Source organism: Delphinapterus leucas, chromosome 9 (genome assembly GCF_059928025.1).
Source record: "Delphinapterus leucas isolate spDelLeu-1000000601 "Yukka" chromosome 9, BTC_Dleu_Yukka2, whole genome shotgun sequence".
NCBI lineage: Eukaryota > Metazoa > Chordata > Mammalia > Artiodactyla > Monodontidae > Delphinapterus > Delphinapterus leucas.
The window spans coordinates 12552095-12565082 of record NC_143137.1 but is presented as its reverse complement, the minus strand read 5'-3'; the positions used below and the strand labels follow the sequence as shown (position 1 = coordinate 12565082).

The window sequence follows — 12988 nt, the reverse complement described above, 5'->3', positions numbered from 1 at the left end:
CTAGGGGTAGCCAATCTACATGATTATTAAAATGAACTTGGGGGGCGCCAGGGACTTTCTATACCTAAGGCAAATTGTGTGAGTAAAATGCATTACTGTTGTTGCTTGAGGGGATAATTACATTGGTGGAGTAGGGATTGCATTCAGGAAGAAATAGAGTAACTACTTATTTAAGTTGTAGAATCTGGGAGCATGTAAACTGTTTCCATCATTTCTTCAGCAAACAATTACTGCATACCTGTTGTGTGGCAAGCCCTGCTATATATTTGGAATGCAAAGTCAAATAAGACAGGCTTCATGCCCTCAAGAAGTATTCAAGTGCTGGGGGTGAGGTCCAGGTAAATCAGCAGTTTGGCAAGTGCTAAGAGAGAAATATGGAGAGAATAAGATGGAAGCAGAGAGGAGGGGCATTTACCCCTGACTGAAGGTTGGTAAAGTCAGCCCAGGGAAGGTGACACTTTTGCCAGATTTTGAAATACATACAGGACTAGATAAATGGCATTCCAAGTGGAGCAGTGAGGATGTGTGAAGTCACAGTGGTGTAACACGGTCTTTAATTATGGCCAATGCAGTAGCATGGCGGGAAGGGGACTTTGAGGGTCAGGTCAGGACCGCTGATGGCAGGTTTTGATGTGGGATCTGACATTTATCACTAAAGCACTAGAGGGTTATTTTTTTTCTTTTTCTTTTCTTTTTTTTTGCGGTACGCGGGCCTCTCTCACTGTTGTGGCCTTTCCCGTTGCAGAGCACAGGCTCCGGACGCGCGGGCCCAGCGGCCACGGCTCGCGCGCCCAGCCGCTCCGCGGCATGTGGGATCTTCCCGGATCGGGGCACGAACCCGTGTCCCCTGAATCGGCAGGCGGACTCTCAACCCCTGCGCCACCAGGGAAGCCCACTAGAGGGTTATTGAGTCTTAAGCAGGGGAGTGGCAAGAGTAGATTTTCCCTCTAGAAAAATTGTTTGGCAACAGTGTGGACAGGAGATTGGACCTGGGTAGTTAAAGGCAAAGGCATCAGGTAGAAGATTTTTAACATAATCCAGTTGAGAGGTGATAAGGTGGTAACAGTGAATATTGACCACAGAGGATGGATTAAAGAGGTACAGCCCTCAAAAGCTGGAAGGAGCGTGTAGTATTCCCAGATTTCTGGTTTGAGGGACTGGAGTTTGGTAACTAGAGTTTTCCCTTAATGCTGATAATATTAGAGTAGAATGAAGTTTGTGAAGAAAGATGAAATTTTCAGTTTGGCACATACTGAGTTTAACATACTGGTGGTGCAGACAGGTGGCGATACAGTCGTGACTTCGGTCTGGAATTCAGAGAGATCTGGGCTAAAGAAATAGATGTAAATGTCATAAGTGTATGAGTGGCACTGAGCTATGGATTTGATAAAGTTACTGTCGAGAATAGATGGCCAGGAATAGCCTTCATTTAAAGAGGCAGAGACGGTGCCTGGGAACCGCCAAGAGAGACTCCAGGAGGAAGTACTGACATAGAAGCCGATGGAAGAGAGAATTTCAAGAATAGAGTGAGATTTCAAGAAGCAACGGCAGAGTCTAAATAGAGGCAGGAAAGTGAGTGCCCTCTGAAGGTTCGGTAGCCTGTGGGTGGAAGAGCTGAAGCCACACTGAAGAAAGTTCAGGGGTAAATGGGAGCAAAAAGTAGAGGCAGTAGAGCCACTCCCTCAAGGATCTCGACTCTGAAAAGAAGGACATAAAAAGACAAAAGCTAGTGAGAAATATGGGGCCACTGGAGTGTTCTGTTTTTTTTAATTGGAGAGATATCTGTGTCTTTATTTCCTGAAGCAGAAGTGAAAAAGAATGGGAGGAGAAGAGAGAAAGGACACAAAAAGCATGACTGACTCAGCTAGTTCCATGAGCACATGGAAGGGAGTGGGATCCAGAGTCCTGGACTAGCCTTGGATGGGGGAGGGATGCCTTTTTCCTTGAGACAGGAGAGAAATAAAGAAGAGGTACAGATGAAAACATATTTATAAAGAGGTAAGGCGGTTCTCACTGATGTCTTGATATTCTCACTGAAGTGCAGGAAGCAAGTGATCTTTTGAAAGTGAGGTGGTGATGGTGGTGGTGATGGTGGTTGTGGTGATGGTGATGGTAGTACGGGGAGTTTTGAAGCAAGATGAAAATAGGTTTAGAAGGATTATCAAGTGGCATGGACAACCTTAGACCAAGAATTTGTTGACATGGATATGCTCGTTTGGGTGATTGTTTTCCCTGTGTCAGTACTCAGCAGGAGTGTTTTATTTCCCCTTCTAATAATATTGAGCCACGATGTAGAAGTACAGACACCTAGTGACAGATTGGTTAAGAATAGGGGCTTTTCAGGGCAAACATTATGGAAGAAAGAAGACACGAGGGCCAAAAGCAATGGGAAAAGAGTGTGCTGTAAAGTAACCCACTGTTCATCTGGTTGGCCTGAGGACAAATGGCGTGGTCAGGGTCTGGGATTCTCAGTGCGACTGAGAGCTTGGTGTGGTTAGGGTCTCCACGGGCCCCCAAATCACACCCCTCTCTTCCTCCTCTGACCAACCAAATGCAGGAACAAAGCATATGGAAATCAACATGCCAGCTTTATAAATGTCAGCAGGAGTGAAGGACACAGCTTGGATACGCGGTCACAATCTGATTTCCTAACACTCCAGATTGTTATCCACTTAAAACATCTCCTTCGGGGCAGAGACTGCTAAGTAAGCTCACTGCGTGAGGAAGCAGTGGATGCCTGAGTCCGCAGGACGGCCACTTCCAGAGTGAGAAGAGAAGGGGTTGGGTCTTTCTGGACTTGGGAAGGAGTAAGAGGTGGAGTGAGAGGAGTTGGAACTGTTACTCTTTTGTAATTCACCCCATGGAAACTGGAGAACAAGGGAGCAGTTCACCCTAAGAGCCACTGGGCACAAAAGAATATGGGAAGTGATTAGATGGTAGGATATCAGGGCTTTAGATTTCTAAGATGGAGTGGCTCCAGGTACCGCTAAGGACCGGGACGTGGCCATGGAAATCGGTGGCTGTGGTGGGTTAGAGGTGACGTCAAGGGCTGAGAGGCTAGGGTGTTGTTTTCATCATCCCTGGGGACACTGATGGGACCCAGGATGGCACTGGACTCGGTGCCAGGAAGAAGACAAATCTAGAGTTGAGAGTGATGGCCTTTGAAGCAGGAATGAGAGGACTTGGGCTGGATTTCGAGGCTGGACTGAACCAGTCTGGTCTCTGAGTGGAATATGATGACAGAAGCGAAGAAGGTATGTGATACAACTGGATTTCATGTTTGTGTCACCATCTCTAAGTCAAAGTATGGATGACTCTGTGCTTGTTCATACTGAGGTTTTCTTGGACAAGTGTAAGCAATGGTTGGTTACTGGTCCACTTTGATCTCCTCTCTGCTCTGTGTTAGGAGAGCAATGGAGGCCGCAGTCACTGGGTTCCTATAGGCCTTCAGTAGGAAAAGAAAGCTTGAGGATTCCACACTCCAAGTTAGAGATAATTTCATCCCATGAGAGATTACTAGTTAGCTTTCAAGCAGATATGGGTGGAATACTATCCTTTGTAGAGAGAAACCCCAAGAGTTTGGAATCGTGCTGCACGATAAAGGTTTTTGTCTCTTTACATTGAAAGGAGTGGCCTCAGACTCATCAAGCCTCTCTCTCATACACGGGACCTGCAGAGCGACCTCCCAGTGGAGCAGAAGAGACCCCTCCACGGCCCTCTTTGTACAGGAGAATATTACGAAGGCTCGCATCCTACTGGGTACAGCCGCAGGACGGTGAGCAGTGTGGGGACTGACGATTGGAAAGCCCTGGTCAGCTCAGGCCTGCCTGAAGCAGACCCCACCTCAGTGTTTGACTCTCCTAGAGCAGGGGAAGCCTTTCCAGCATCGCTGAACTCAGCCCTCTGTGTGCACAGTGCAGGCCCCAAACGGCAGCAGCAGTTTCCCATGAATGGGAACAGCCTGTGTCAGTTGTGACTCCCAGTGACTCCCTCTTTCTGTCACCAACCTTTATGTTATTGTGGCTACTTTTATAGGGATGTCTCAGGCATAGAGATTCCATTTTGAGCCTGGCCCTTTAACCTGTGTATCAAAAGTATGAAATAAAGAAGACTAAGCAGGGTGGGGGGGGGCGGTCAGCAGATGGGCTCAGGAGGCCATCTGAGCCACTGGTAGCTGGCTGTGGTGGTGGTGCTGAGATGTTCATGGGAGACACTGACCTGTATCGAATGCATTCACACAGCCCCCCAAGAGGTGAGCCCAGAGGTCTGGAAAGAAGTGCAGCTGTCCACCCTTGAACTGTCCATCTCGACCCGGAACAGTCAGCTTGACCTGGCAGTAAGTGTGCCTTTTTTTTTTTTTTTAAAGTAGAAAAGCATTTGGGAAAAAGTGACAAAGGCTACATGCTCTTCCACTAACTTGGTGTTTTTATTTTTACCCTGTGGGGATAGAGAGGGAAGGATCAGGACAGGAGGATGTGGGGTGCCTTTAAGGAATAAACAATGAGAAGAAACAGCGAGTGAAGTGCCTAAAAGCTTAAGGGGCTCTGATCGAGTATCTGTCGCCAAGCCTTCTGCCTGAGAGAACTGAGGGCAAAAGGCCTTTAGAGATGGAGTTAGCCTAATCCCATTCGTCACAGGAATAAAAATTTGTGGAACTTTTACTTGAGTAAATATCCATTATTTTTGTGACTATATTAAATATGTAGATTTAGGCCTCTAGGAGAGAAAACCATATATACATCTACATTCATATAGGTGTATATATGTATACACACAAACATCTCTATTTTACATATTGAGTCCAATCTGTTGACATGCACTGACCAGTATGGTAGCCACTAGTCACAGGTAGCTGCTTAAATTTAAATTAATACAAATAAAATTTAAAACTCATTACTTGTGCCACATGACGAGCGCTCAATAGCCATACGTGGCTAGTAGCTACCATATTGAAAGGCGCAAATATAAAACATTTCCATAGTGCAAAAAGCTCTCCTGGAGAGTACTGATACAGATAATGTGCTAAAAATTTTTTGAAATAAAGCAGAGGTTAGCAAACTGGTCTGCCACCTGTTTTACTATAGACTGCAAGCTGAGAATTGATTTTACGTTTTTAAATGGTTAGAAAAGTCAAAAGAAGGATTATATTTTGTGATAGGTAAAAGTATACGAAATTCAAGTTTCAACATCCACAAGTAAAGTTTTATTGGAACACAGCCATATTCATCCATGTCCGTGTTGTCTGTGGCCACTCTTATGGGGCAGTGGCAGAGCTGAGTTGTTGTGACAGAGACTGAATGGCCCCAAAGCTTAAAACATTTACTGTCTGGCCATTCACAGTAAGGGTTTACTGACCCCTGGTCTAGAGAAAACTTTAGTAGTTTATGTTAATGAGAATGCCAGTAGGAAAGCTATCCTTAACCATGGACTAATATTATGTTCAGCTTTTATGTGAATCAAAGTAGTATGTTCACAACTAACCCGGTCAGTCTGAAAACTGGCACATGGAGTTGAACATATGAATGTAGTAAGATGAATGAGGGGGACAAGTGTAGTGAGAAGTTTGATTCCAATATTAATATTCAGAGTATTGGATTGCTTTTTAATTATAAAGGTAATGCATGTCCATTGTATAACATTTGGATCACATAGCTCTTTTCACCTTCTGGATTGATTCTGGTTGGATTAAAAGGTTAAATGTAAGAAAATAAAACTATTAAAAACACTAGAGGGCTTCCCTGGTGGTGCAGTGGTTGAGAGCCCGCCTGCCGATGCAGGGGACACGGGTTCGTGCCCCCGTCCAGGAAGATCCCACATGCCGCGGAACGGCTGGGCCCGTGAGCCATGGCCGCTGAGCCTGTGCGTCTGGAGCCTGTGCTCCGCAACGGGAGAGGCCACAACAGTGAGAGGCCCGCGTACCGCATTAAAAAACAAAACAAAAAACACTAGAGTGAAATCTTAAGTGATTATCAATATAAACTTGGGAGGACAAGGCCTTTCCAAGACTGGCATCTAACCAAAAATCATATTGATGCATTTACTTCTAATAAAAAAGAAACTATAAACAAAAATTTTAATGACACTCATTTTTAGATTTCCTTTAAAGTTTATCAACCTTTAAAAAAATTTGTTTTAATGACAAATTGGGAAAAATATTAGGATGTGATATACCAGGAGTTAATAGCTTTCCTTTATACTTAACTGTTAGGATAATCAATAAGAAGTGGGCAAAGGACTAATATAAACAACAGGCAGGCGGCATAATTAGAAATTCACAAAGGAAATAAATAAACATGAAAAAAATCGCTTATATTTACTACATGATAAGCACTGTCCTAAGGATTTTACACAGTGTCAGCTCATGTCATCCTCATAACTTCTCTATCAGGTAGATGTAACTTCTCTCTGAATTTCATAGGTAAAGAAACAGAAAAAGTGCTCAGTATCAAAGAAATACAAATTAAAATATTGAATTGCCATAGATTAAAAAGCCTGCTAGTGTTCACTGTCGGTGTGGACAGGGAAACGGGCTGTCAGGTCTTCCTGAGGGAAAGAGAAATCGGAACACTTTTTCTCCAAGGCATTTTGGCAGTATATATGAAGCAACTGAAATGTAAGCGTACCCGTGGCCCTATTAAGCATATTTCTAGAAATTTATCCTTCAGAAATAATCAGATGATACATGATGTAGAGAGTCTGAAAATGTTGGTGAAAGTGAATGTATTAAGGTTAAAAAAATACTCTGTTAAAAAGAGGAATCTTAAAAAGAAAGATAAGATTTCTAATTATACATTTCCTTTATACTCAGTCTCTGATGATATGTACTTCCAGTGTTTTGTTCATGTTCTTTAACCTTGTTCTTCGCGCTGATGACTGAATGCCAATGAATGGATTGAGTTCAGTGAGTATGTATGTGATTGTGGCTCGAGATTAGCCTCATTCAGAGTGCCGAGAGCTTTTTATCTTTGTGACAGTTATAAAAATATATGATCCTGTGCTGCTTATCACCAGCAGCAGCAGCACATTCATTTGTTTTTCTATCCTCTTTGTAAAACTAAAAGCAAATGCAATAAAATATTCAAAGACAGTGAAGCTGCCGTGTAATAGCTCAAAACGTTCATTTATCATTAAAAAAAAGTCCATTCAGAGTCTGAAAGAGGCCTGAGGGGTGTGGAATGCTTGAAAATTAGGATCTCTTGTAGAGCTATGTTCACTGTATTTATAATAGCAAAATATGTGAAACAAACTAATCAGGCCACTGATGAGAAATACATTTTGGTACATGTATTTAAAATGTTCTCTATTTATTGACATGGGAAGATGTTCATTGTATCTTGTTAAATGAAAAACCAGGTTAACGTGATTTGCAGCAAATGAGTTCATATTTACTTAAAAAAGAGGTACTCCCACCTATAATTGAGTTTTGTGAATGATGGAGGTAAGGCTCCAGTTTTATATTCTTTCTATATAGAAAGCCAGTTGTCCAAGCACCATTTATTGAAATGTCCTTCCCCCCCACCCCACTGATCTGCGGTAAACCTCTGTCATACGTCAAGTATCTGTATACATGGAGATGTTTCTAGTCTATTCTTTTGCTCTATTTTTCTATATTTGTACTAATACTATGTTTCTCTTAATTATTATAGTTTTATAGTAAGTCCTATGTTTTTCTTCTTAAAGAGTCTCTTGGCTGTTCTTGGCTCTCCGACTTCTATAAATCCTTTAGAATGTTTATTAAGTTCCACATAAAAATCTGTTATAATATTGCTCAGCATTACATTGAACCTGTAGATCAATTTGTGGAGAAATGACATTTCTACAATATTGACTCTTCTATCGTATGCATATGGCGTATCTTCATTTATTTAGGTTTTTAATGTCTTTCAATGAAGTTTTATAGTTTTCTCTATAAGGTTTTGTCTTGCTGGGTAGATTCCTAGTTATCGTAATTTTTGATGCTGTTGTAAACAGGATCTCTTAAGTTGTTATTTTTTTAACTATCTGATTTTGTTGATGGACATGTAATGATTTTTTATATTGATGCGCAGCAGCAACCTAACAATTATTATGTTAAGTTTACGGATTCCTTTAGGTTTCCTATAGATTCAGTCATATCAACTACAAACAGTGCAGTTGATATGATTTTTTCCTTTCAAATACTTAACCTTCTTCTTATCTTTTGTCTTATCGCATAGGCTAGGGCCTCAGTACAGTGTTGAACAGAAGCAGTGATGGCAGGCGTCCCTGTCTCATTCCTGATTGAGAGAGAAAGGCTTCACTGCTTCATTCTTGAGTTTGATGGGGTTTTTTGTAGATACCCTTTATCAGATTAAGGAAGTCCCCTTCCACTCCTATCCTAGTTTGCTCAGAGTTTTTATCATGAGTGGATCTTTAATTTTATCAAGTACCTTTCCAGCCACTACTGAGATAAGGCTTTTTCTCGCTGAACCTGTCATTGTAGCATAACACATTGATTTTCGCACTTGCACTCTTAACAAAAGTCAAATCCTTGACTTGCATGTGTATCTACTTATCCCCTTCCATGTCTAAGATACATTTCAGTCTTGGCATGTCCAAAACTGAGCTACTGGTCTTCCCTTCCACCCCCGAAACCTGCCTTCTCCTCCGTCTTCCTGCAGCGCAGTCGGTTGTAATTCCACCCTTTTCATTGTTCAGGCCAAACATCTGGCTCCTCCTTCTCGTAGCATCAAATCTCAGAGGAAGTCCTGGCGGCTTCACCTTCTAAATATTGCCAGCGCGTCTCACAGTGTCCGCTGCCAGCTGATCCAAGGCACCATCATCCTTCAGCCCGATTATTACAATATGTTCCTAAGGGGTCTCCCCGCCCTTTCCCCTTTTCTTCTCCTTTAAACACAGTAGCCAGAGAGACCCTAATTTAAAAAAAGCCAAATCATATTTCTCTGCTTAGAACCTTCCAGTGGCTCCACACTTCACTCAGCCTAACGGCCAACTTCCTCGTGGGGGTGCACAAGGCCCAACTGCTGCAGTGCCTGAACCCTCTGATTCCATCTCCTCTCATCCCCTTTTCTCACTCTGCTCCAGCCATACTGGCCTCCTCGCTGTTCTTTCCCACGTCAGGCCTGCTCCCACCTAAGGCCCCTGCCCTGGCAGTGCCCTTTGTGGGGCCTGCGCTTCCCTAGACCGGTGGTTCTCAAAGTGTGGGCCTTGGGTCAGCAGCAGTAGCATCGCTTGGGACCTTGTTAGAAATGAAGATTCTTGGGGCTCACTCTAGATCTACTGAACCATAAGCTCTGACCTGTGTTTTAACAGGCCCTCCAGGTGACGTTTGCTAGAGTTTGCCCTGGATTTCCACAATGCCCTCACCTCCTTCAGGTGTCTGCTTAGAGGTTACCTTGTCAGTGAGGCCTACCTGGACCCCTTTTTAAAAACGCCACCGATCGTGCTTGCTTCGGTAGCACATATACTGAAAATGCCACCAATACCACCTTTTGTCTCATTTTTATAATATACCGTAATACTTCTAATATACTCTATAATTTGCCGTTTATGCTAATATACATACACAGTCCACAATTTACTATTTTTATACAGATATACTCTAACATACTTCTAATATACATGAAGTTTATTATTTTATTATGGCTGTGTTTTGTTTATCCCTTCCACTCTCTCTGGTAGAATGTAAGTTCTTTGTAGGCAGAAATTGTTTTTTTCATTCATTGACACAACCCTAGCACTTAGAAGAGTTCATGGTACATAGGTGACAATAAGTCACTTAACAAAAGGTGACCCTGGAGCAGAGTTATCCCTCTATGTTTTGTAATTCCTAGTTGAGATGTAAAGTTGTGCTTTGATAGTGCCCTTTAATCTTAGGCACAGGCTGTCAGCTCTCAGAGGCCTGGGGGTGATCCTGGGGCTACAGATTTTGAAGCTGTCCAAAAATAAACAAACCTCTATTTGAAGCAGACACAGAAGTGTTGGGATTGATTTACAGAGGGCCAGGTTTGTACTGCTAGCCACCAACTGGTGGTAAATTGTGGGCAGTGGCACAGGAACCAAGTCTGTTTTTATAGCCACTTCCTTGTAGCTCAATTCTTCCAGAACATTCTGTGGTTGGGAATGTAGAGTTTTAAAAACATTGCCATGGCATAAAAGGATTGCTGCTCTTCAACTCTGGTCACATACCAAGTTTGCATGTAGAGCATTTTAAAAAAAACACAGATACTTGGGGGCTCTCCACATCAAGAAGCTGATCCAGCCAGTGCGGCATGATGATGACGTACAGTGAGGGTGGAGACTTGCTGGGAGAGAGGGGCTGAAAGCTTGGCCTGCCAGGGAGGGGATCCTAGAGACTATAACAGCTATGATTATTAGTGAGTGACAGAACTTGACAACCCTCCAAGCCTGAGTGTTTACCTAGCTTATGTATGTAGTAAAAAAACAAGCAAGCAATAGAGATGAATTTTATGGTATGTAAATACCACTTCAATAAAGGTCTTAATGTAAAAAGAAAAAGGACTGAGGATATATTCAGGATAAAGTCATTGAAAGTAAAGTCCCCTCTGTAATACACAGCTCCAACCGCGACCCTCTAAGGCTAAAGGAGGGCAACAGGCTGCATGAGCCAAAATTTAGAGCATTAATTTTCGTTTTCCTAACCTTTTTAGAGCAAAGAAGACTTTATGAACATCTGCATGGAGCCCAACACGGTCAGCAAAGGAGACTTCATAACTATAGGGTAAGTGGACTGGGGTCTGTAGGCTGTGAGGCTTTAAGTACTTTGTGTCCTCAGACTTTACCAATCTGAGTGCCCATGCACTCCAAGACAGAGATCCAACCGAGGACTTGTCTGGTTTGGGAACCAGAGCATCCTTTGTTCATTTGAGTTGGCATGTGTAGTGTACCTCTCCTACTTTGGCCTCCCCCATTCATTTCGGGAAGATCAGAGTATGGGAGCCGTCTTTGTCTTTCGACTGAAATGACAGGATTCAGTGTAGTGTGGTATCATGCCCAGAATTTTGGCTTCAGGGTCAGAACTACTGGGTACAAATCTTGATTTTGCCACTCACTGGCCTTATGACTTGGACAAATCCTTTACCTTCTCTGAATCCTTTTCCCTGTGTATAGAATGGTGTGGTATAATCACCTCTATCAGGATTGTTTTTGAGTCTCATACAAGGGACTGTGTGGGAAAACTCTTTTTCAGTGTGAAGCACTTCACAGCATCCGTTACCATTCATGTCAGCCCACCTTGCCCTCTTCCCAGGGCATTGATGGAAAGGTGTTGAGTACCTTGGACATTTTCCAGGCTTGTTTCCCTTTTCCACTACAAAATACCCTTCCAGGTCCTGTCTGATTTATTAAGCCCTACCTCTGCCAGTATTTTATTGGTTAAGGATGCTCTCAACCCTCGGCCAGCCTTCAAAGCATCCGAGGAGGCTGTGTGTTACCATGCCAACTGGGAATCGTCTCAGCTTTTTATGAGCTCTGTCTCAGAGCTCCCTCTGGTGCCCATCTAAGGATTAGACATTTCTGCTGCAGCAGCCGCGTCTCCATGGCTACTTCATTCTCTGCACCAGCACCGGCAGTACAATGTCTTTCATCAGTGTGTTATTCTTGCCTTTGGTACCAATTCTTCAGTTGCTGAATAGCTGCTTCTGCAGCCTTTGATTTACTTAACTGTAGTATAAGGAAGAAGGGAAAAGTCTTTCTTCTCCTAGGAAGGGTCCACAAGCCACACAGTGTCTTAATTGAAAGTCTGGCCAGTGGGACCAGCTATATTTGAATCTCCTTCATAATACTGACATCCAAAAATAGGAAGAAAAACCGGTGATACTGCTTAAATTAGACGAAGTCATTATGTTCTGCGTTGTTGCTGTCGTCACCTGCAGCAGCAGAAATAACATGGTTTCCTTTCAGTCTCTACAGGAAGTGAAATCAAGTAATGTCCGTTTCCTCTGGGTATCTGACAAGAACACTGTAAAGCTGCTTTAGAAAATGGATGAAGTTTCATAGATGAAAGAATTACTCTTGTTAATGATAAAGAATGGACTGAGATTAGCTTTTACCCCTTTTCCACTGACCCTAACTGGCGGTACATACACGAGGGGGAGTGTGTGTGTGTGCCTGCGTGCGTGTGCGTGCACGTGTGGACAGGCTGATAATTCTACTCTAAAGCCATGTAGTCAAAGTAAAGATGCGCTATGCTAAGTAGACTGTTTATATCAATATGGAGAATCATTCAAGAACTACTCAGTCTGGTTGTTCATATAAATAACCAGTTTAAATTAGAATAAAAAATTTTCTCCTTTAAGTAATAGACTCACAAGTACCAAGTATCAAAAGTTTAGTACTTTTTTCTAAAGAATTTCATTTCATTCCAATTTTTAAATTTGAGTTTTTTAAATAGCCCAGGAATTAGGTGTACATGGATCTATTTAAAAATAAAAAAGAATTCAGAGAAAAATCAGTCTTAACTTCAAGCACAGTTCTCTGCAGTAAATAAACCTCAAACTAGAACGTATCTCAGCACTCAGCAAGAATCGCTGGGGGAAAAATTATTCACAGAACCCCATGGTTCAAGAGATTATGAGTCCATCTATTTCATATCATCAAAAGACAGGCAGAACCTGCTATGTTCTTGCAGTTGAACGCAGCTGCCAGCACTGGTTTCCAAGCTTGCTTTTTCCTGTACCAACAGAAGTAAAAAGGTGAGAGACCCCAAGGTGCGTGCTGACGGCACCGAGTGTCTTCAGGCCAGCCGCTGCACTTTGCTTCTTCCTGAGGTGAGCGGGGGTGAGCTGTCCCAGAGCTTGTGGTTCTTTCCCGGTCTGTCTTCCCTCCTGTTTTCTTCCCCCTCCTTCCTATAAACAGGCCCTTTTTTAGGTACCTTATACGTGCTGAGCACTGTGCCAGGCTCTGGGCTCCATTAAGGGAGACCTGAAAAGATGACGGAAGCCCCTTCTGAGTCACGGGTTTAGAGTTGACTCCTGAAGACTTCCGGTGT

The 12988-nt window shown here is 42.9% G+C and overlaps 1 protein-coding gene across 11 annotated transcripts in view; it reads left to right on the top strand.

Annotated features, from left to right (window-relative positions):
- AGK (acylglycerol kinase) overlaps nt 1-12988 on the top strand; it is a 93271-nt gene that overhangs the window by 70593 nt on the left and 9690 nt on the right. For 10 of the 11 annotated variants that reach the window (XR_016394268.1, XR_016394267.1, XM_089917296.1 and 7 more), the window contains 4 exons: nt 3628-3775; nt 4242-4336; nt 10650-10720; nt 12683-12767. Coding sequence is in view for 9 of the 11 variants with exons in the window: in XM_089917296.1 (XP_089773422.1) it covers nt 3628-3775; nt 4242-4336; nt 10650-10720; nt 12683-12767 (399 nt within the window). In the remaining 2 variants the exon portion in view is untranslated. The remainder of the gene's footprint in view (nt 1-3627; nt 3776-4241; nt 4337-10649; nt 10721-12682; nt 12768-12988) is intronic. The other variant, XM_089917298.1, reaches the window with a different exon arrangement.